At 36.7% G+C, this 22967-nt stretch overlaps 2 protein-coding genes across 3 annotated transcripts in view; both read right to left on the bottom strand.

Annotated features, from left to right (window-relative positions):
• Positions 1-8099, bottom strand: part of MYLK3 (myosin light chain kinase 3) — a 77783-nt gene extending 69684 nt beyond the window's left edge. The window contains exon 1 of the mRNA XM_087420321.1: positions 7790-8099. Within this exon, the coding sequence (XP_087276447.1) occupies positions 7790-7933 (144 nt within the window). The 5' untranslated portion in view covers positions 7934-8099. The remainder of the gene's footprint in view (positions 1-7789) is intronic.
• The window catches only part of HDIP1 (HDAC and MIER1 interacting protein 1), a 92588-nt gene that overhangs the window by 37810 nt on the left and 31811 nt on the right, over positions 1-22967 (bottom strand). Inside the window, exon 5 of one of the 2 annotated variants that reach the window (XR_015549173.1) lies at positions 18088-18178. The exons of the other annotated variant lie outside the window; for it this stretch is intronic. The gene's annotated coding sequence lies outside the window, so the exon portion shown is untranslated. Of the gene's footprint in view, positions 1-18087; positions 18179-22967 lie in introns of those variants that run through there. 2 annotated transcript variants of the gene reach the window in all.

Raw genomic sequence — 22967 nt, 5'->3', positions numbered from 1 at the left:
AATTGAAATTAAAAAAATAGTAGAAAGGATCAATGAAACAAAGAGCTGGTTCTTTGAGAAGATAAACAAAATTGACAAACTCTTAGCCAGACTCACCAAGAAAAAAAAAGAGAGAAGGCTCAAATAAATAAAATTAGAAATGAAAAAGGAGAAATTACAACAGATATCACAGAAATACAAAAGATTATAAGAGAATACTATGAAAAACTATATGCCAACAAGTTGGACAATCTAGAAGAAATGGATAAATTCTTAGACTCACACAACCTCCCAAAACTGAATCAAGAAGAAATAGAGAACCTGAATAGACCAATCACAAGTAAAGAGATTGAAACAGTAATCAAAAACCTCCCCCCCCAAAAAAAGTCCAGGACCAGATGGCTTCTCTGGAGAATTTTACCAAACATTTAAAGAAGACTTAATACCTATCCTTCTTGGGGCGGCCCCATGGCTTAGTTGTTAAGTGCGTGCGCTCCGCTGCTGGCGGCCCGGGGTTCGGATCCCGGGGGCGCACTGACACACTGCTTCTCCAGCCATGCTGAGGCCGCGTCCCGCATGCAGCAACTAGAAGGATGTGCAACTATGACATGCAGCTATCTACTGGGGCTTTGGGGGCAAAAATAAATAAATAAAAGTATAAAAAAAAAATAAAAAAAAAAACCTATCCTTCTCAAACTATTGCAAAAAATAGAGGAAGATGGAACACTTCCTAACACATTCTATGAGGCCAACATTACCCTGATACCAAAGCCAGGCAAAGACAACACTAAGAAGGAGAACTACAGACCAATATCCCTGATGAACATAGATGCAAAAATCCTCAACAAAATAATGGCAAACCGAATACAGCAATACATTAAAAAGATCATACACCATGATCAAGTGGGCTTTATACCACAGACACAGGGATGGTTCAACATCTGCAAATCAATCAATGTGATACACCACATTAACAAAACAAGGAATAAAAACCATATGATCATCTCAATAGATGCAGAGAAGGCTTTTGACAAGATCCAACATCCATTTATGATAAAAACTCTCAACGAAATGGGTATAGAAGGAAAGTACCTTAACATAATAAAGGCCATACATGACAAACCCACAGCCAACATCATACTCAATGGGGAAAAGCTGAAAGCCATCCCTCTGAAAACAGGGACAAGACAAGGGTGCCCACTCTTGCCACTCTTATTCAACACAGTACTGGAGGTTCTGGCCAGAGCAATTAGGCAAGAAAAAGCAATAAAAGGAATCCAAATAGGCAACGAAGAAGTGCAACTCTCGCTGTTTGCAGATGACATGATCTTATATATAGAAAACCCTAAAGAATCCATTGGAAAACTATTAGAGATAATCAACAACTACAGTCAAGTGGCAGGGTACAAAATCAACTTACAGAAATCAGTTGCATTTCTATATACCAACAACGAACTAACAGAAAGAGAACTCAAGAAGACCATCCCATTTACAATTGCAACAAAAAGAATAAAATATCTAGGAGTAAATTTAACCAAGGAAGTGAAAGACCTATACAATGAAAACTATAAGACATTATATATATAGTTTATATATTGAGTGAAATCAATGATGACATAAAGAAATGGAAAAATATTCCATGCACTTGGATTAGAAGAATAAACATAGTTAAAATGTCCATACTACCTAAAACAATCTACAGATTCAATGTAATCCCAGTCAGAATCCCAAGGACATTCTTCACAGAAACAGAAAAAAGAATACTAACACATTCACATGGGGCAACCAAAGACCCCATATAGCTAAAGCAATCCTGAAAAATAAGAACAAGGCTGGAGGCATCACAATCCCTGACTTCAAAATATACTACAAAGTGATAGTAATTAAAACAGCATGGTACTGGTACAAAAACAGACACACAGATCAATGGAACAGAATTGAAAGTCCAGAAATAAAATCTTATATCTATGGGCAGCTAATCTTTGACAAAGGAGCTAAGCACATACAGTGGAGAAAGGACAGTCTCTTCAATAAATGGTGCTGGGAAAACTGGACAGCCACATGCAAAAGAATGAAAGTAGACCATCTTCTTTCGCCATACACAAAAATTAACTCAAAATGGATCAAAGACCTGAAGGTGAGACCTGAAACTATAAAACTCCTGGAGGAAAATATAGGTAGTACACTACTCATCATCAGCCATAAAGGGATCTTTTTGAATTCCATGTCTACTCAGACAAGGGAAACAAAAGAAAAAATAAACAAGTGGGACTTCATCAGATTAAAGAGCTTCTACAACACAAAGGAAACTAGGATCAAAATGAATAGGGAAACCACCAGCTGGGAAAAAATATTTGCAAACCACATATCGGACAAGGGCTTAATCTCCATAATATATAAAGAACTCACACAACTCAATAACAAAAGAACAAACACTCCAATCAAAAAACGGGCAGAGGAAATGAAATCTTCTCCAAAGATATACAGATGGCCAATAGACACATGAAAAGATGCTCAACATTACTAATCAAATGCGAATCAAAACCACACTAAGATATCACCTTACACCCGTTAGAATGGCTATAATCACCAAGACAAAAAGCAACAAATGCTGGAGAGGCTATGGAGAAAAGGGAACCCTCATACACTGCTGGTGGGAAAGCAAACTGGTGCAGCCTCTATGGAAAACAGTATGGAGATTCCTCAAAAAATTGAAAATAGAAATACCTTATGATCCAGCTATCCCACTTATCAAACAAACCTGAAATCAACAATCCAAAGAGGCTTATGCACTCCTATGTTCATCGCAGCATTATTCACTATAGCCAAGTCATGGAAGCAACCCAAGTATCCCTCAACTGATGATTGGATAAAGAAGATGTGGTATATATATACCATGGAATACTACTCAGCCATAAAGAAAGAAAAAATCGTCCCATTTGCAACAACATGGATGGACCTGGAGGGTATTATGTTAAGTGAAATAAGCCAGAAAGAGACAGACAAGCAGTGCATGATTTCACTCATATGTGGAAGATAAACCAACACACGGACAGCACTGTTTGGTGGTTACCAGGGGCAAGGGGGATGCAGGGGGTGGGCACAAGGGGTGGAGGGATGCACTTATATGGTGATTGATAAACAAAAATTTCACAATAAAAAGTCATTATGGCTTGCCATATTAAAAGCTAGTCAATTAGAATCAAATAATAAAATTGGCTCTGAATTAAAAAAAAAAAGATGTGGTGTATATATATACAATGGAATACTACTCAGCCATAAAAAAAGACAAAATTGTCCCATTTGCAATAACATGGATGGGCCTGGAGGGTATTATGTTAAGTGAAATAAGCCAGACAGAGAAAGACAAACACTGTATGACTTCTCTCATACGTGGAATATAAACTAACACACAGACAGAGAGAACATCTGGTGGTTACCAGGGAGAAGGGAGTTGGGGGGTGTCACGAGGGGTGAAGGGGTGCATTTATACAGTGACTGACAAATAATCATGTACAACTGGAATCTCACAATGTTATAAACTATTATGACATCAATTAAAAAAATGCCTAAAAAAAAAAATCCTAGAGTTGAAAAATACAATAACTGAACTGAGTAATTCAACAGAGAGTTTCAAACACAGACTCAACCATGCAGAAGAAAGAATCAGCAACAGGGAGGATAGAACATTAGAAATTATCCAGTCATAGGAGCAAAAAGAAAAAAGAATGAAAAAGAGTAAAAAAGCCTACGAGACTTACAGGACACCATGACAAGAAACAATATGCGCATTATGGGAATTCCAGAAGGAGAAGAGAAAGAAAAAGGGACAGAAAGTATATTTAAAGCAAAAATGGCTGAAAACTTCTGAAACCTGGGGAGAGAAATAGACATCCAGATCCACGAGACCCAAAGAACCCCCAAATAGGTTGAACCTGAATAGGACTACACTGAAACACATTACAACTAGACTGTCAAAAGTCAAAGAGAGAGAAAGAATTTTAAAAGCAGCAAGAGAAAAGGGATAAGTTACATACAAGGGAACCCCCATAAGATTATCAGTGAATTTCTCAACAGAAACATTTCAGGCTAGGAGAGAATAGGATGACATATTCAAAATATTGAAGAAAAACACTGTAAACCAAAGGTACTATACCTGGTGAAGCTGTCCTTCAGAAATGAAGGAGGAATAAAGACTTTGCCAAACAAACAAAAGCTGAAGGAGTTCATTATCACTACACTTGCCTTATAGGAAATGCTAAAGGGAGTTCTTTGAGTGGAAGTAAAAAGATGCTAATTAACATCATAAAAACATAAAAAGGCAGCACAAATACATAGTCAAATGGTAAATATACAATCAAAGTTAGGTTCTGCAATTTGGTAATGGTAGTGCATAATTCACTTACAAATCTAGTTTAAAAGTTAAAAAAAATGAAGCCAGCCCTGATGGCCTAGTGGTTAAAGTTCAGCAGACTCCACTTTGGCGGCCTGGGTGTGGTTCCCGGGCATGGAACCACATCACTCGTCTGTCAGTAACCATGCTGTGACAGCGGCTCACATAGAAGAACTAGAAGGACTTACGACTAGAATATACAAGTATGTACTGGGGCTTCAGGGAAGAAAATAAAATAGAATATGCAATTCCTTTAAAAATAAATAAATAAAAGTTAAAAAAAGTGAATATAAAAACCATAACTACAATAATCTGTTATTAGTTACACAATATAAAAAACATGTAAATTGTAACAGCAATAACCTAAAATGTGAGGGGAAGGAGAAGTAAAAGTGTAAAGTTTAGGAGTTCTACTGCTGTTAAGCTGTTGTCAGCTTAAAATAGAATTTATAATTTTAAGATGTTTTATGTAAGCCTCCTGGTAACCACAAGGGAAAAATCTGTAGCAATTACACAAAAGAACATGATAAAGAAATCAAAGCACACTGATACCAAAAGACATCAAAATATACAAAAAAAAGAGAGCAGGATAAGAAACAAGGAACAATGAATCTACAAAACAACCAGAGAGCAATTAACAAAATGGCAATAGTAAGTCCTTACCTATCAACAACTACTTTAAACATAAACAGATTAAATTCTCCAGTCAAAAAATACAGAATGACTGAATGAATAAAAAAATAAGATCCAAGAACATGCTGCCTATAAGAGACTCATTTTACCTTAAATACACACATAGACTGAGAGCAAAGGGACAAAAAAAGTCATAAACAAATGGTAACCAAAAAAAAAGCAGGGATAGCTATACTTATATGAGACAAAACAGACAACGAAAATAGTAAAAAGAGATGCCTTTAATGATAAAGCAGTCAATCAATCAAAAAGACACACAATCGTAAATATTTACACACTCCACATTGGAGCACCTAAATATATAAAACAAAAACTAACAGAACTAAAAGGAGAAATAAATGGTGACACAATAACAGCTGGGGTCTCTAATACCCCACTCTCAACATTAGATAGATCATCCAGAGAATCAATAAGGAAACAGCAGATTTGAACAACACTACAGACCGAATGAACCTAACAGACATATACAAAACATTCTATCCGACAACAGGAGAATACACATTCTTCTCAAGCACAAATGGAAGATTTTCTAGGATAGACAATATGTTAGGTTAAAAAGAAGTCTTAGCAAGTTCAAGAAGACTAAAATCATACCAAGTATCTTCTCTGAACACAATGGCATGAAACTAGAAATTAATAAAAAGAGGAAAATTCATCAATACATGGAAATTAAACAACACTCTTCTGAACAACCAACGAATCAAAGGAGAAATTAAAGGGGAAATAAAAGTTTCTTGAGACAAATGAAAATGGAAACACAACATCCTGGACCTTATGAGATGCAGCAAAAGCAGTTCTAAGACGGAAGTTCACAGCAATAAACACCAATATTAAAAAGAAAGATCCCAAATAAATAACCTAACTCTTCACCTTAAGGAACTAGAAAAAGAAGAAAAAACTGAGCCAAACGTTAGCAGAAGAAAGGAAATAATAAAGATTAGAGCATACTAAAATATAGAACAGAAAAACAATAGAAAAAATTAACCAGACTGAGTTGATTCTTCGAAAAGATAAAAAAAATTGACAAACCCTTAGCTAGACTAAACAACAAAAAAAAGAGGATCAAAATCAACAAAATTATAAACGAAAAAGGAGGCACTACAACTGATAACACAGAAATTCAAAGGATCACAAGAGGCTACTACAAACAACTATACACCAACAAACAACCCAGAAGAAACGGATAAATTCCTAGAAACATACAACTTACCAAGACTCAATCAGGAAGAAATAGAAAATATGAATAGACCAATTACTAGTAAAGAGATTGAAATAGTAATCAAAAACCTCCCCCAAAACAAGTCCAGGACCAGATGGCTTCTCTGGAGAATTCTAACAAACACTGAAAGAAGAATTAACACCAATCCTTCTCAAACACTTCCAAAAACTTGAAGAGAAGGGAACATTCCAAAACTCATTTTACAAGACCAGCATTATGTGATACTAAAACCAAAGAAGGAGACTACTAGAAGAAAACTACAGACCAACATCCTTAATGAACACAGATGCAAAAATTCTCAATAAAATACGAGCAAACTGAATTCAGCAGCACATTAAAAAGATCATTCACCATGATCAAGTGGGAATTATCCCTGGGATGCAAAGATGGTTCAATATAATGAAAACGTACCACACACTGGTAAAGGTAAGCATATAGTCAAATTCACAATACAGGCATACTTTGGAGCTACTGTGAGTTTGGTTCCAGACCACCAAAATAAAGCAAATATCACAAGAAAGCAAGTCACACAAATTTTTTGGTTTCCCAGTACATATGAGAGTTATGTTTACACCATACTTAAGTCTACTAAGTGTGTAACAGCATAAAAAATCAATGTACACACCTTAATTAAAAAATACTTTATTGCTAAAAAATGCTAACCATCATCTGAGCCTTCAGCAAGTTGTAATCTTTTTGCTGGGGGAGGGTCTTGGAAAAAGAAAACACAATGTCCATGAAGTGCAATAAAGTAAAGCACATAAAACAAGGTACACCTGTACCCCAATAATGTAATATGGTGATGTACTAACTACTTAACTCTAGAATAAAGGTTAAAGGACAAAAGTAGTAAAAATAGCTATAGCTTCAACAGTTTGTTAATGGATACACAATAAAAAACGTAAATGGTGACATCAAAAACATAAAAGGGGAGGAGAAAAAGGATAGAATATTTGTATGTGATCAAAGTTAAACTGTTATCTATGTTTCATGTAAACCACATGGTAACCACAAAGCAAAAATCTACAATACATACACAAAAGACAAATGGAAGAAAATCAAAGCATACTAATAGGGAAAAACATCATCTTACAAAGAAAAACAGCAAGAAAGGAAGAAAAGAAAAATGGAACTACAAAACAGCCAGAAAACAATTAAAAAGATGGCATTAGCAAGTCCTTACCTATCAATAATTACTCTAAATGTTAATGGATTGAATTCCCCAATCAAAAGGCACAGAGTCGATAGATGGATAAAAAAAGCAAGACCCAACTATATGCTGCTTACAAAAAACTCAGCTCTAAGGATATAGATTCAAAGTGAAGGGATGGCAAAAGATATTCCATTGCAAACGGAAATCAAAAAGAGCATGGGGAGAGGTGACGTCAGCACCATGGCGGAGTGAACTCTCCCCTTAGACTCTCCCTTCTAAGACACAACAAAAAGGACATTCATATACCAACAGAGGGCATTCACACAACACAAAAGTTGTCTGAGAGACTCACCCAGCCATATATCTGAAGGTGGAGGTGCTGGATCCCCCGGAGGAAGTGGAAGGAGGTAAGGAGAGCCTCTGTCCCTCCCTGGCAGCAACCTTGGGCTCCGCCACAACAGCTCTGAGAAGAGAAGGGGGAGGGGCGGCCCTCCATGGGAACACTGTCCCTCTCCAAGTTCCCTTACAGCCCATGGAAAAGATCCACATGGAGGTGACTGAACTGTGGCAGTGGTGTCTTCACATCAAGCTAGCACCCAAGGAGAGCAGATAGCGAGGGAAGAGCGAGAAGCCCTTGGGATGGCACAGGTGAAAGAAAGCCCCTCTCCCCCTCCCAGTGCTCCAGCTCAGCTAGTTGGCCAGAGCACCCACACATTCCTTAGAAAAGCAGCAGCTAGAGGCCAGGGGTCACAGCAGGTTCAGAATAAACAGCTCTTGACCCCCACCCAGTGGTGGCAGGTGGAAGCTGTGACCAGATACTATCACTATGCAGAGGCACAAACTCACGCCATCAAAAAGTATGAAAAAATATGTTAAATCTCCAGACCAGAAAGAAAATGACAAGCACTCAGAAATCAATCCTGAAGGCACAGAAATTTATAATCTACATGACAGAAAATTCAAATCACTATCATAAAAAGCTCAAGGAGTTACAAAAAAATACAGATAGACAGTTCAATGAAATCAGGAACTTCTTCACAAAAGAGATTGAAACTACAAAGAAAAACCAATCAAAAATGGAGATGAAAAACACAATGGAGAAGATAAAGCAAAATCTGGAGTCTTTAAATAACAGAGCTGACAATATGGAGGATAAAATTAGCAATCTAGAGGACAGGAATACATAAATGCTCCAGATGGAGGAGGAGGAGAGAGAACTAAGACTAAAAAGAAATGAAGAAATTCTCTGAGAAACAGCTGACTTTTTTTTTTTTTTTAATTTTTTGTTTATTGCAGTAACATTGGTTTATAACATTGTAAAAATTTCAGGTGTACATCATTGTACTTCTATTTCTGCATGGACTACATCATGTTCACCACCAAAATACTAATTACAACCCATCACCACACACATGTACCCAATTATCCCTTTCACCCTCCTCCCTCCCCCCTTCCCCTCTGGTAACCACCAATCCAATCTCTGTCCCTATGTGTTTGTTTATTGTTGTTATTATCTACTACTTAATGAAGGAAATCATACGGTATTTGACCTTCTCCCTCTGACTTATTTCACTTTGCATTATACCCTCAATGTCCATCCATGTTGTCATAAATGGCTGGATTTAAATCGTTTCTTATGGCTGAGTAGTATTCCATTGTGTATATATACCACAGCTTCTTTATCCATTCGTCCCTTGATGGGCACTTAGGTTGCTTCAAGTCTTGGCTATCGTGAATAAGGCTGCAATGAACACAGGGTGCATGTACCTTTGCAAATTGGTGTTTTCAAGTTCTTTGGATAAATACCCAACAGTGGAATAGCTGGATCATATGGTAGTTCTATCCTTGATTTTTTGAGGAATCTCCATACTGTTTTCCATAGTGGCTGTACCAGTTTGCACTCCCACCAGCAGTGTATGAGAGTTCCCTTCTCTCCACATCCTCTCCAACACATGTTGTTTCCTGTCTTGTTAATTATAGCCATTCTGACGGGCGTGAGGTGATATCTCATTGTAGTTTTGATTTGCATTTCCCTGATAGTTAGTGATTTTGAACATCTTTTCATGTGTCTGTTGGCCATCTGTATATCTTCTTTGGAGAAATGTCTGTTCAGGTCTTTTGCCCATTTTTTAATTGGGTTGGTAGTTTTTTTGTTGTTGAGATGCATGAGTTCTTTATATATTTTGGAGATTAAGCCCTTATCAGATGTATGGTTTGCAAATATCTTCTCCCAATTGTTAGGTTGTCTTTTTGTTTTGTTGATGGTTTCCTTTGCTGTGCAGAAGCTATTTAGTTTGATGTAGTCCCATTTGTTTATTTTTTCTATTGTTTCTCTTGCCCAGTCAGATGTGGTGTTTGAAAAGATGTTGCTAAGACCGATGTCGAAGAGCGTACTGCCTACGTGAGAAACAGCTGACTTAATTAGGAAATGCAACATAAGGATGATAGATATTCCAGAGGGAGAAGAGAGGGAAAAAGGAGCAGAAAGCTTGTTCAAAGAAATAATAGCTTAGAACTTCCCAAACCTGGGGAAAGAGCTGGAAATACAAGTGAATGAAGCCAACAGATCTCCTAACAGCATTAACATAAGAAGACCCTCTCCAAGGCATATACTAGTAAGCCTGACAGAAGTCAATGACAAAGAAAAGATATTAAGGGCAGCAAAGCAGAAGAAAATAACTTACAAAGGAACCCCTATCAGGCTTTCAGCAGATTTCTCAGCAGAAACCTTACAGGCTAGGAGAGAGTAGAATGATATATACAAAATTCTGAAAGACAAAAACTTTCAGCCAAGAATACTCTATCCAGTGAAAATATCCTTCAGATAGGATGGAGAAATATTTTCCCGGATAAACAAAAGCTAAGGGAGTTCATTGCCACAAGGACCCCCCTACAAGGAAGGAAGGAAAGAAGGGAGGGAGGGAGGGAGGGAGGGAGGAAGGGAGGGAGGGAGGAAGGAGACACAAAGCCTTGAGCAAGGAGAAAAATAGCTGGACAAAATCATAAAATATGCAGCTCTCTATCAGAACAGGCTAGCAAACATTTAATTATAACATCAAAGATAAAGGGAAGAAAACACCAAAAATAAATGTAATCTCATCATTTTAACCACAAACTCAAAATACAAGATGGAATAAGTTGTGACAGTTATATCTTAGAAGGGGAAGAGGAAATGGATGGAATTGACTTAGTTTAAGGAAATAAGAGTCTATCAGGAAACGGACTATCTCAGCTACAAGATTTTTTATACAAACCTCATGGTAACCACGAAACAACTAATCAGAACAGAGACACAAATGATAAATAAAGAGAAAACTAAGAAAACCATCATAGAGAACTACCAAACTGAATTGGTAATCTGAAACACATGAGACGAGAAACAAAGGAAATGCAGAAGAACCAGAAAATGAGTGATAAAATGGCAGCATTAAGCCCTCAAATATCAATAATCACTCTAAATGTAAGTGCACTGAATTCTCCAATCAAAAGACATCGAGTGGTGGGATGGATTAAAAAACAAGACCCAACAATATGCTGCCTCCAGGAAACACATCTCAGTTCTAAAGACAAACACAAGCTCAGAGTGAACGGAGAGAAGACGATACTCTAAGCTAATGGCAAACAAAAGAAAGCAAGTGTTGCCATGCTTATATCAGACAAAGCAGACTTGAAGATAAAACAGGTAATGAGAGACAAAGAGGGCCAGTATATAATGATAAAAGGGACACTCCACCTAGAGACATAACACTTATACATATATATGCTCCCAACACAGGAGCAACAAAGTACATAAAGCAACTATTTTAACAAACCTAAAAGGAGATATTAACAACAACACAAGAATAGCGGGGGACCTTAACACCCCACTTACATCAATGGATAGATCATCCAGACAGAAAGTCAATAAGGAAATAGTGGACTTAAATGAAAAATTAGACCAGATGGACTTAAAAGATACGTAGATAGATATCGATATAGATATATTGATATATATCCATCCAAATACAGCAGAATACATGTTCTCCTCAAGTGCACATGGAACATTCTCAAGGATAGACCATATGTTAGGAAACAAGGCAAGCTTCAGTAAATTTAAGAAGATCGAAATCATATCAAGCATATCTTCTGACCATAATGCTACGAAACTAGAAATCAACTACAAGGAAAAAACTGGGAAAGTGACAAAGATGTGGAGACTAAACAACATGCCACTGAACAACCAATGGGTCACTGAAGAAATTAAAGGAGAAATCAAAAAATATCTGGAGACAGATGAAAATGAAAATACACCATACCAGCTCATATGGGATGCAGGAAAAGTGATCCTAAGAGGGAAATTCATAGCAATACAGGCCCACCTTAACAAACAAGAAAAATCTCAAATAAGCAATCTTAAACTATACCTAACAGAATTAGAAAAGGAAGAACAAACAAAGCCCGAAGTCAGCAGAAGGAGGGAAATGATAAAAATTAGAGCTGAAATAAATGAAATTGAAACCAAAAAAACAGTAGAAAGGATCAATGAAACAAAGAGCTGATTCTTGGAGAAGATAAACAAAACTAACAAACCCTTAGGGAGACTCACTAAGAAAAAGAGAAGGCTCAAATACATAAAATCAGAAATGAAAGAGGAGAAAATGACAATGAATACCACAGAAACATGAAAGATTAAAAGAGAATACTATGAAAAATCATATGCCAACAAAATGGACAATCTAGAATAAATGGATAAATTCTTAGACTCATATAACCTCCCAAAACTGAATCAAGAAGTAGAGAATCTGAATAGACCAATCACAAGTAAAGAGATTGAAACAGTAATCAAAAACCTCCCAAAAAATAAAAGTCCAGGAAGAGATGGCTTCTCTGGAGAATTCTACCAAACATTCAAAGAAGATTTAATACCTATCCTTCTCAAACTATTCCAAAAAGTTGAAGAAGATGGAACATCTTCTAACACATTTTACGAGGCCAACAGCAGCCTGATCCCAAAGCCAGACAAGGACAACACAAAGAAGGAAAATTACAGGCCAATATCACTGATGAACATAGATGCAAAAATCCTCAACAAAATATTGGCAAACCAAATGCACCAATACATTAAAAGGATCATATACCATGATCAAGTGGGATTTATACCAGGAACACAGGGATGGTTCAACATCCACAAATCAATCAATGTGATAACACCACATTAACAAAATGAGGAATAAAAACCACATGATCATCTCAATAGATGCAGAGAAAGCGTCTGACAAGATCCAACATCCATTTATGATAAAAACTCTCAATAAAATGGGTATAGAAGGAAAGTACCTTAATATAATAAAGGCCATATATTACAAACCCACAGCCAACATCATACTCAATGGGAAAAAACTGAAACCATCCCTCTGAGAACAGGAACAAGGCAAGGGTGCTCCCTCTCGCCACCCTTATTCAACATAGTACTGGAGGTTTTGGCCAGGGAAATTAGGCAAGAAAAAGGAATAAAAGGAATCCAAATAGACAATGAAGAAGTGAAACTCTCGCTGTTTGCAGACGACATGATTTTATACACAGAAAACCCTAAAGAATCCATTGGAAAACTAATAGAAATAATCAACAACTACAGCAAAGTTGCAGGGTACAAAATCAATTTACAAAAATCAGTTGCATTTTTATACTCTAATAACAAACTAACAGAACTCAAGAATACAATTCCATTTACATTGCAACAACAAAAAAATAAAATATCTAGGAATAAATTTAACCAAGGAGTTGAAAACCTATACAATGAAAACTATAAGACATTATTGAAAGATATTGATGATGACATAAAGAAATGGAAAGATGTCCCATGCACTTGGATTGGAAGAATAAACACAGTTAAAATGTCCATACTACCTAAAGCAATCTATAGATTCAATGCAATCCCAATGACATTCTTCACGGAAAAAGAACAAAGAATTCTAAAATTCATATGGGGCAACAAGAGACCCCGAACAGCTAAAGCAATCCTGAGAAACAAGAATCAAGCTGGAGGCATCACAATCCCTGACTTCAAAATATACTACAAAGCTATAATAATCAAAACAGCATGGTACTGGTATAAAAACAGACACATAGATCAATGGAACAGAATTGAAAGCCCAGAAATAAACCCACACATATATGGACAGCTAATCTTTGAGAAGGCAGCTAAGAACATACAATGGAGAAAGGAAAGTCTCTTCAATAAATGGTGCTGGGAAAATTGGACAGCCACATGCAAAAGAATGAAAGTAGACCACCATCTTTTGTCATACACAAAAATTAACTCAAAATGGATCAAAGACTTGAAGGTAAGACCTGAAACTATAAAACTCCTAGAAGAAAATATAGGCAGTACACTCTTTGACATTGGTCTCAGAGGGATCTTTTAGAATTCCATGTCTACTTGGACAAGGGAAACAAAAGAAAAAATAAACAAGTGGGACTTCATAGGACTAAAGAGCTTCTGCAAGGCAAAGGAAACCAGGATCAAAATGAAAAGACAACCCACTAGCTGGGAGAAAATATTTGCAAATCATATATCTGATAAGTCGTTAATCTCCACAATATATAAAGAACTCATAGGACTGAACAATAAAAAAACAAATAATGTGATCAAAAAATGGGCAGAGGATATGAACAGACATTTTTCCAAGGAAGATATACAGATGGCCAATAGGCACATGAAAAGATGTTCAACATCACTAATCATCAGGGAAATGCAAATCAAAACTACACTAAGATATCACCTTACACCCATTAGAATGGCTATAATCACCAAGACAAAAAACAACAAATGTTGGAGAGGATGTGGAGAAAAGGGAACCTTTATACATTGCTGGTGGGAATGCAAACTGGTGCAGCCTCTATGGAAAACAGCATGGAGGAGCCGGCCCCATGGCTTAGCGGTTAAGTGCACACGCTCCGCTACTGGCAGCCTGGGTTCGGGTCCCAGGTGCGCACTGACACACTGCTTGTCCAGCCATGCTGAGGGAGCGTCCCAGATACAGCAACTAGAAGGATGTGCAACTATGACATACAACTATCTACTGTGGCTCTGGGGAGAAAAAGGGAAAAAAAAAAAAAAGGATGAGGATTGGCAATAGATGTTAGCTCAGGGCTGGTCTTCCTCAGCAAAAAGAGGAGGATTGGCATGGACGTTAGCTCAGGGCTGAGCTTCCTCACAAAAAAAAAAAAAAAAAAAAAAGAGTATGGAGACTTCTCAAAAAATTAAAAATAGAAATACCATATGACCCAGCTATCCCACTACTGGGTACTTATCCAAAGAACTTGAAATCAACAATTCAGAGACTTTTGCACCCCTATGTTCACTGCAGCATTAGTCACAATAGCCAAGATGTGGAAGCAGCCCAAGTGCCCATCGACTGATGACTGCATACAGAAGATGTGGTACATATATACAATGGAATACTACTCAGCCATAAAAAAGGACAAAATTGTCCCATTTGCAACAACATGGATGGACCTTGAGGGTAAGTGAAATAAGCCAGACAAAGACAAACACCGTATGATTTCACTCATATGTGGAAGATAAACAAATACATGGACAAAAAGAACACATTAGTGGTTACCAGAGGGGAAGGGGACTGGGAGGTAGGCATCAGGAGTAAAGGGGCACATATATATGGTGAGACAAATAACAATGTACAACTGAAATTTCACGATGTTATAAACTATTATGACATTAATCAAATAAAAGATATATGCACGCCCATGTTCACTGCAGAATTATTTACAATAACCAAGACGTGGACGCAACTTACGTGTCCAACAATGGATGAATGGATAGAGAAGATGTGAAATATATATACAATGGAATATTATTCAACCACAAAAAAGAAGGAAATCTTGCCATGTGCCACACCATGGATGGACCTTGAGGGCGTTACACTAAGTGAAATAAGTCAGAGTGAGAAAGACAAGCACTGTATGATCTCACTTATAGGTGGAATCTTAAAAAAAAAAAAAAGGAACTCAATGATATGAAGAACAGATTGGTGGTTGCCAGAGGCAGAGGAGGGGGGCATGGGCGAAGTGAGTGAAGAGGGTCAAAAGGCACAAACTTCCAGTTATAAAATAAATAAGTCATGGGATGTAATGTACAGCATGGTGACTATACTTAATAATACTGTATTGTATATTTGAAAGTTGCTAAGAGAGTAAATCGTAAAAGTTATCACAAGAAAAAAACACTTCTAACTATGTGTGGTGATGCATGTTAACTAGACTTATTGCAGTGATCATTTGATAATATATACAAATATCTAATCATTACATTGTATACCTAAAACAAATATGATATCACGTCAATTATATCTCAATAAAAAATAAAATAAAAAGCATTAACACCAATTCTTCTCAAATTCTTCCATAAAACTCTTCCACATCCTAACTTATTCTACGAGGCTAGCATTACTCTAATACCAAAGCCAGATGAAGACATCACAAGAAAATTACAGACTAATATCCCTTATAAATATAGATGCAAAAATCCTAAACAAAATACTATTAAACCAAATCCAACAGCACATTAAAAGCACTATACATCATGATCAAGTGGGATTTATCCCAGGAATTCAAAGGTGGTTCAAAATACAAAAATTAATCCATGTAATACATCTCATTAAAAGAACAAAGGAAAAAACCCAAATAATCATCTCAATTGATGCACGAAAGGAATTTGACAAAATTCAACATCTTTCATGATAAAACTCTCAGAAAACTAGGAATAGAAAAGAGCTTCCTCAAAATGATAAAGAGTATTTATGAAAAACTCACAGCTAATACCATACTCAATGGTGAAAAGACAGAAAGCCTTCCCCCTAAGATCAAGAACAAGACAAGAATCCCCATTTTTACCACTGCTATTCAACATTGTACTGGAGGTTCTAGCCATAGCAACTAGTCAAGAAAAAGAAAGCAGCAGCATCCAAATCAGAAAGAAGCAAAACTATCTCTATTTGCACATGACATGATCCTATACATGGAAAATCCTAAAGAATCCACAAGAAAGCTACTATAGTGAACAGAGAAATTCAGCAAAACCTCAGGGTACAAAAATCAACACACAAAAATCAGTTGTGCTTCCATACACCAGTAATGAACAATCTGAAAATGAAATTTAAAAAGCAATTCCAGGGCCGGCCCCGTGGCTTAGCGGTTAAGTGCGCGCGCTCCGCTGCTGGCGGCCCGGGTTCAGATCCTGGGCGCGCACTGACGCACCGCTTCTCCGGCCATGCTGAGGCTGAGTCCCACATACAGCAACTAGAAGGATGTGCAACTATGACATACAACTATCTACTGGGGCTTTGAGGGTAAAAATAAATAAATAAAAAGTTAAAAAAAAAAAAACTTTAAAAAAAGAAAATAAAAAGCAATTCCATTTGCGATAGCATCTAAAAGAATAAAATATCTGGGAATAAGTTTAACCAAGGAGGTGAAAGACTTACACACTGAATAAAACGTTGCTGAAACAAAACAAAGAAAACCTAAATAAATGGAAAGACAATCTGTGTTCATGGATAAGGAGGCTAAATAGACTAAATATTGTTAAAATGTCAATAGTACCCAAATCTCTCTATAGAGTCAACACGATCCTTATCAAAATTCTAACAGCCTTTTTTTTTTTTTTTTTACAGAAATGGGAAAGATGATCCTCAAATTCACATTTAATTGCATGGGGCTCTGAATAGCCAAAATAATCTTTAAAAAGAACAAAATCGGAAGACTCATACTTCCTGATTTCCCAACTTACTACAAAGCCACAGTAATCAAAACAGGGTGGTACTGGCATAAACATAAGATATATAGACCAATGGAATAAAATTCAGAGTCCAGAAATAAACCCATACATCTATCTCCAATTGACATGACAAAGGTGCCAAGTCTGTTCATTGGGGAAAGAACAGTCCCGTCAGCAGATGGTGCTGGGACAACTGGAAATCCACATGCAAAAGAATGAAGTTGGACCCCTACCTCACACGACATACAAAAATTAACTGAAAATGGACCAACAACCTAAATATAAGAGGTAAAACCCTAAAATACTTGCAAGAAAACATAGAGGGAAATCTGCATGACCTTGGATTTGGCAATGGATTTGTAAATATGACACCAAAAGCACAAGCAACAAAAGAAAAAATAGATAAACTTCATCAAAATTAAAAACTTTTGTGCACCAAGGACATTATCAAGAAAACCAAATGACAACCTGCAGAATGGCAGAAAATATTTGCTAATCACATATCTGATAAGGTTTTAATATGCAGAATATATAAAGAACTCCTACAACAACAAAAAGACAACCCAATTTGAAATGGGCAAAGCACCTGAATAGACATTTCTCCAAAGATATAAAAATGGCCAATAAGCATATGAAAAGATAATCAACATCATCAGTCATTAGAGAAATGCAAATCAAAACTACAATGAGATACTTCTTCTAGGACAGCAATAATAACAATAAAATAAAACCAACACTGGCAAGGACACGGAGAAATTGCTGAATCCCACACATTGCTGGTGGAAATGTAAACTGGTGCAGCTAGTTACCACTGTGGAAAATAATTTGGCAGTTCCTCAAAAATCTAAACATAAAATTACCATATGATCCAGCAATTCCACTCCTACGTATATAACCACAGGAACTGAAAGAGGGACTCCAATACATCCTTGTATGTCAATGTTCACTGCAGCATTTTCACAAAAGCTAAAAGATAGAACCCAAGTATCCATCAACAAATGAACAGATAAACGAAAATGTAGTTTATACATAAAATGGAATATTATTCAGCCATAAAAAGGAATGAAGTTCTGATATATGATACAACATGGATGAGCCTTCAAACAATTATGCTAAGTGAAATAAGCCAGAGGCAAAAGGACAAATATTATATACTTGCACTCATATGAAACATCTAGAATAAGCAAACTCAGAGAGACAGAAAGCAGATTAAAGCTTACCAGGAGCTAGGGGAAGGAGAAATGGGAAGTTATTGCCTAATAGTTCGAGTTTCTATTTGGGGTGATGAAAAACTTTTGGAAACAGATAGTGGCAGTGGGTGCCACTGAATGTAATTAATGCTACTGAATTATACACTTAAAAATGGTTAAAATGGCCAATTTTGTTACGCATATTTTACCACAAGTTCTTAAAGCAATGGTACATACCAAAAACAACAGAAAGGTACACTTTAACTGGGTGAATCATATGGTATTTGAATTATATCTCAATAAAAGTGTTAAAAAAAATTATCAGTACCTGTGTATCCCTCTGGAAAGTCTTTTCATTTCCCAGGTTGAAGACCACTGCCACAGAGAACACTGATGCCAAAGGGATGCACTGAACACTCAGGTTTAGAGTGGCAGCATCACACAGCTACCATTTTGCAAAGCATGTTGGAGGGCAACAATTCTGTCCATTGCTCAAAGATCACAAGTACAATGAGTATCCTAACATAAAAAGCAAACACTCTAGAATCAAGAGCATGAGTTATGTAATAGAGGCTGGGCCAGAATAAGTCTTTTTACCACAGTCAAAAATTATCACTAGTTTCTTGGTAAGGAATAATTACAAATTGGTTCCTTAATCTATTATATTATCCTTTAGCTATATTTATCCATGCATATGAGTATGTAAATTTTCTATTTCTCATTTATGGAGCAAGTCCAGTTAACTCAACAAAATCTTCCTTTATCTTCATCAAGTTCCAAAGTAAAAAACTCTTTGAGACATGGGAAGAACTCTAAGACATATTATAGGCAGTGACAGTAGGATCTTATTTGAATTAAAAACAAAAACTGTGGGGTTCCAATTCCAGGGAAGATAGAGTAAGTACACGTTTCTCTCACTGAATACAACTTTAAATCCTGGACAGAATACGTGGAGCACGTAAGTGAGGACTCTGAAATGTAAATGGTAATAGGCAGATTGGGAAAGCAGACGAGAATTCTAAATTCCACAGAACTCGCAAAGGCTGTGTGTGTGTGTGTGTGTGTGTGCGCGCGCGTGTGAAGAGATCAGCCCTCTGCTAACACCTGTCAATCCTCCTCTTTTTTTTTGCTGACAAAGACTGGCCCTGGGCTAACATCTGTGCCCATCTTCCTCCACTTTATATGGGATGCCGCCACAGCATGGCTTGCCAAGCAGTGTGTGGGTGTGCACCCGGGATCCGAACCGGCGAACCCCGGGCCGCCGCAGCAGAACGCGCACACTTAACCACTTGCGCCACCGGGCCGGCCCCTCAAAGGCTTTTTAATTCTTTTTCCTAAGTTATTGCCTGGCCTAGACCAAAAGGCAGCCTGAAACACAGAAATGTGCACACACAAAAGGAGCCAAGAGAAGCCCTCCCTTTCTGATATGAAGAATGGGAAACGGGACTCCTAAAGGTCAAAAAGAGTGGGCTATGTCTCTTCTGTTTTTCTTATTTTCTCCCTTTTCTACCACCCTGGCCCCCAGATAATACCACAGCAGCCATATCTGGGAAGGCACCTAAATCCCAGAGGGTTCAGAGTGGATCCCTCCTCTCTGACCAGAAAAGCTATGATCCCAAGGGCATGGGCAAATCCCCATTGCTTTTCTTCCCCCCGTATCTTGTCACATCTTGGCCACAGACGCAGTCACAGGGAGTGTACAGCAGAGAGGGGAAATTAAGCCTCAGCTTTCTCAATGAAGGACTGGAAAGGGAGGCCCTAGGGAGCCAGAAAGTGTCAGGGAGAGTGTGAAAAGTAGGAAAATGAAGAGTGCAATCCCATAAAGTTGTCTGAATTACTGGGCTCTACTCTGAGCTGTGCATACATGGATCTGACCCTAAATAACAGCACAAGTTTTGAGAAGTGATCTACCGGGTAGACTACTGCCCAGGCCCATACTAACCACTGGGTAGCACACATGCAGCACTGATCCAAACAGTACTACAGACACTTAGAAACTGAACTGATACCGGAACCACAGCTCACAGAGGACATCAGAACGTGCAGCCTGAACCTAACCAGGCTGACTGCCTATTGACACAACCAAAATCAGGATTATCTGTAGTTATCCAGAGGTTCACACACAATATTCAAAATGTCAAGGATAAAGTTCAAAATAACTTGGCATACAAAGAACCAAGAAAATATTAACTCAAATATCAACAGAAACCAATCACGACATGACACAAATAACCAGAGAAAGATGTTAAAGCAGCTATTATAACCATATGCTAAGGGTGAATAGTTTTAAAACAAATGGAAATATAGAAAGTCTCAAGAAAGAAATAGAAGATATAAAGAAAAAACAAATGGCAATTTAAGAAATAAAAAATACAAAAGTAAAAATATGTAATTCACTGGATGGACTTAGTAGAATGGAGATCGAAAGGGAAAGAGTCAGTGAACTTCAGATAGATCAATAGAAATTATCCAATCTGAATAGAGGGGAAAAAAAAAAGACTGAAATTTAATGAACAGAGCTTCTGGGATCTGTGAGACAATACCAGAAACTCTAACATTTGCATCATTGGAGTCTCAGACATAGGGGAGAAAGGAGGTGGAACAGAAAAAATATTTGAATAGTTGAAAACTTCACATATTTGGAGAAAGATATGTGCTTACATTTTCAAGAAACTCAGCAAACCCAAACAGGATAAACCCAAAGAAATCCACACCCAGACACACCATAATCAAACTGATAAAAAGGACAAAGAAAAGACTCTTGAAGGCAGCCACAGAAAAATAATGTTTCATATAGATGAAATATTATTTGAATGGCTGCATATTCCTCACCAGAAACCATGGAGGCCAGAAAGAAGTGATGGAATTTTTAATGTGCTCAAAGAAAAAAACTGTCAACCTAGAATTTTATATCCTGTAAATGTATCTTTCATGAATTAAGGCAAAATAAAGACATTCTCAGATGAAGGTAAACTATGAGAATTAATTGCCAGCAGATCAGCTTTAAAAGAAAGGCTAAAAGAAGTTTTCCAGGTGGAAAGGACATGATACCACTGGAAACTCAGAACATCAGGAATTAAGGAAGAGCAAGAGAAATGATAAATATCCAGGCAAATATAATGCGCTGCTGAGTTCTTAAAAATAGGTCTGTACAATAGTTGTAAGCAAAATATAAATCACTGTCCAATGGGTTTTCTAATTTACAGGACAACTATAACAGGAAAAGGTAATGGGATATAAATTTCTGATAAGATTTCTACACTCCACTTGAACTGGTAAAATATAGATTTAAGTAAACTGTTAAAGGTTAAGTCTGTTTAGGGTAATACCTAGAGCAACCACTAAAAAACTATACAAGGAGATATACTCAAAAAATGAAACAGATAAAATAGAATACTAGTAAATGCTGAAGAAATCCAAAAAAAAAAAGGCAAGAAAAGGGAAACAGAAGAATATAAAAGAGAAATCACATAGAACACAAATAATAAAATGGCAGATCTAAAATCAAACATATAAATAATTAAATACAAATGGTCTAAATAAAGCAACTAAAATACAGAGATGGTCAGAAAAATCAAAACATGAACCACTATATGCTCTCTACAAGAAATTCACTTCAAATATGATAGAGGTAGGGTAAAAGGATGGAAAAGATGTACCACATAAACACTAATCAAAAGAAAAGTGGACTGGTTATAAGGTATTAATATCAGACCAAGCATTATAGAGCAAAGACAATTACCAGGAATAAGACAGACATTATTTAATAATAAAAGGGTCAATTCACCAAGAAGATATAACAATCCTAGATATTTATGTACCCAAAAACAGAGCTTCAAAACACATGAAGCAAAAACTGACAGAACTAAAAGGAGAAATAGACAGATCCATAGTTATAGCTGGAGATTTCAACACACCTCTCTCAGTGATGGATAACACCAGCAAAAAATCAGCAAGGATACAGAACTGAACAGTATCAGCAGAATCCACATTCTTTTCAAGTGCATGTGGACACTTAGCAAGATAGATCGTATCTTAGGTCCTAACAAACTCTAATAATTTTAAAAGAACTGAAATCATATGAAATATGTTCTCTGACGACAATGAAATTAAACCAAAAATCAATAACTGAAAGATAACTGGAAAAGCCTTCAAACACTTGGAAATTAAACAAGAAATATCAAGGAAAATCAGAAAATATTATGAACTGAACAAAATGAAAATACAGCACAACAAAATTTGTGGGATAAAGAAAATACAGTGCTTAAAAGCAAATTTATGGCATTAAATGCTTCAGTTAGAAAAGTTTAAAATCAACAATCTAAGCTTCCACCACAAGAAACCAGAAAAAAAGAGCAAATAAATCCAAAGCAAGCAGAAGGCAGGAAACAAAGAGCAGAAATTAATGAAACTTAAAACAGAAAACAGAGAATATCAATAACCATAAGCTGGTTCTTTGAAAAAGTAATACAATACACCTCTACTAAGACTGACCAAAAAAAAAAAAAAAATAGAGAAGACACAAATTACTAGTATCAGGAACGAAGGAGAGAATATCACTGACC

The sequence above is a fragment of the Ceratotherium simum genome, chromosome 30 (genome assembly GCF_057802395.1).
Source record: "Ceratotherium simum simum isolate JZ-2026a chromosome 30, ASM5780239v1, whole genome shotgun sequence".
NCBI lineage: Eukaryota > Metazoa > Chordata > Mammalia > Perissodactyla > Rhinocerotidae > Ceratotherium > Ceratotherium simum.
The sequence above is the reverse complement of the archived record's forward strand: the minus strand, read 5'-3'. Positions and strand labels throughout refer to the sequence as shown.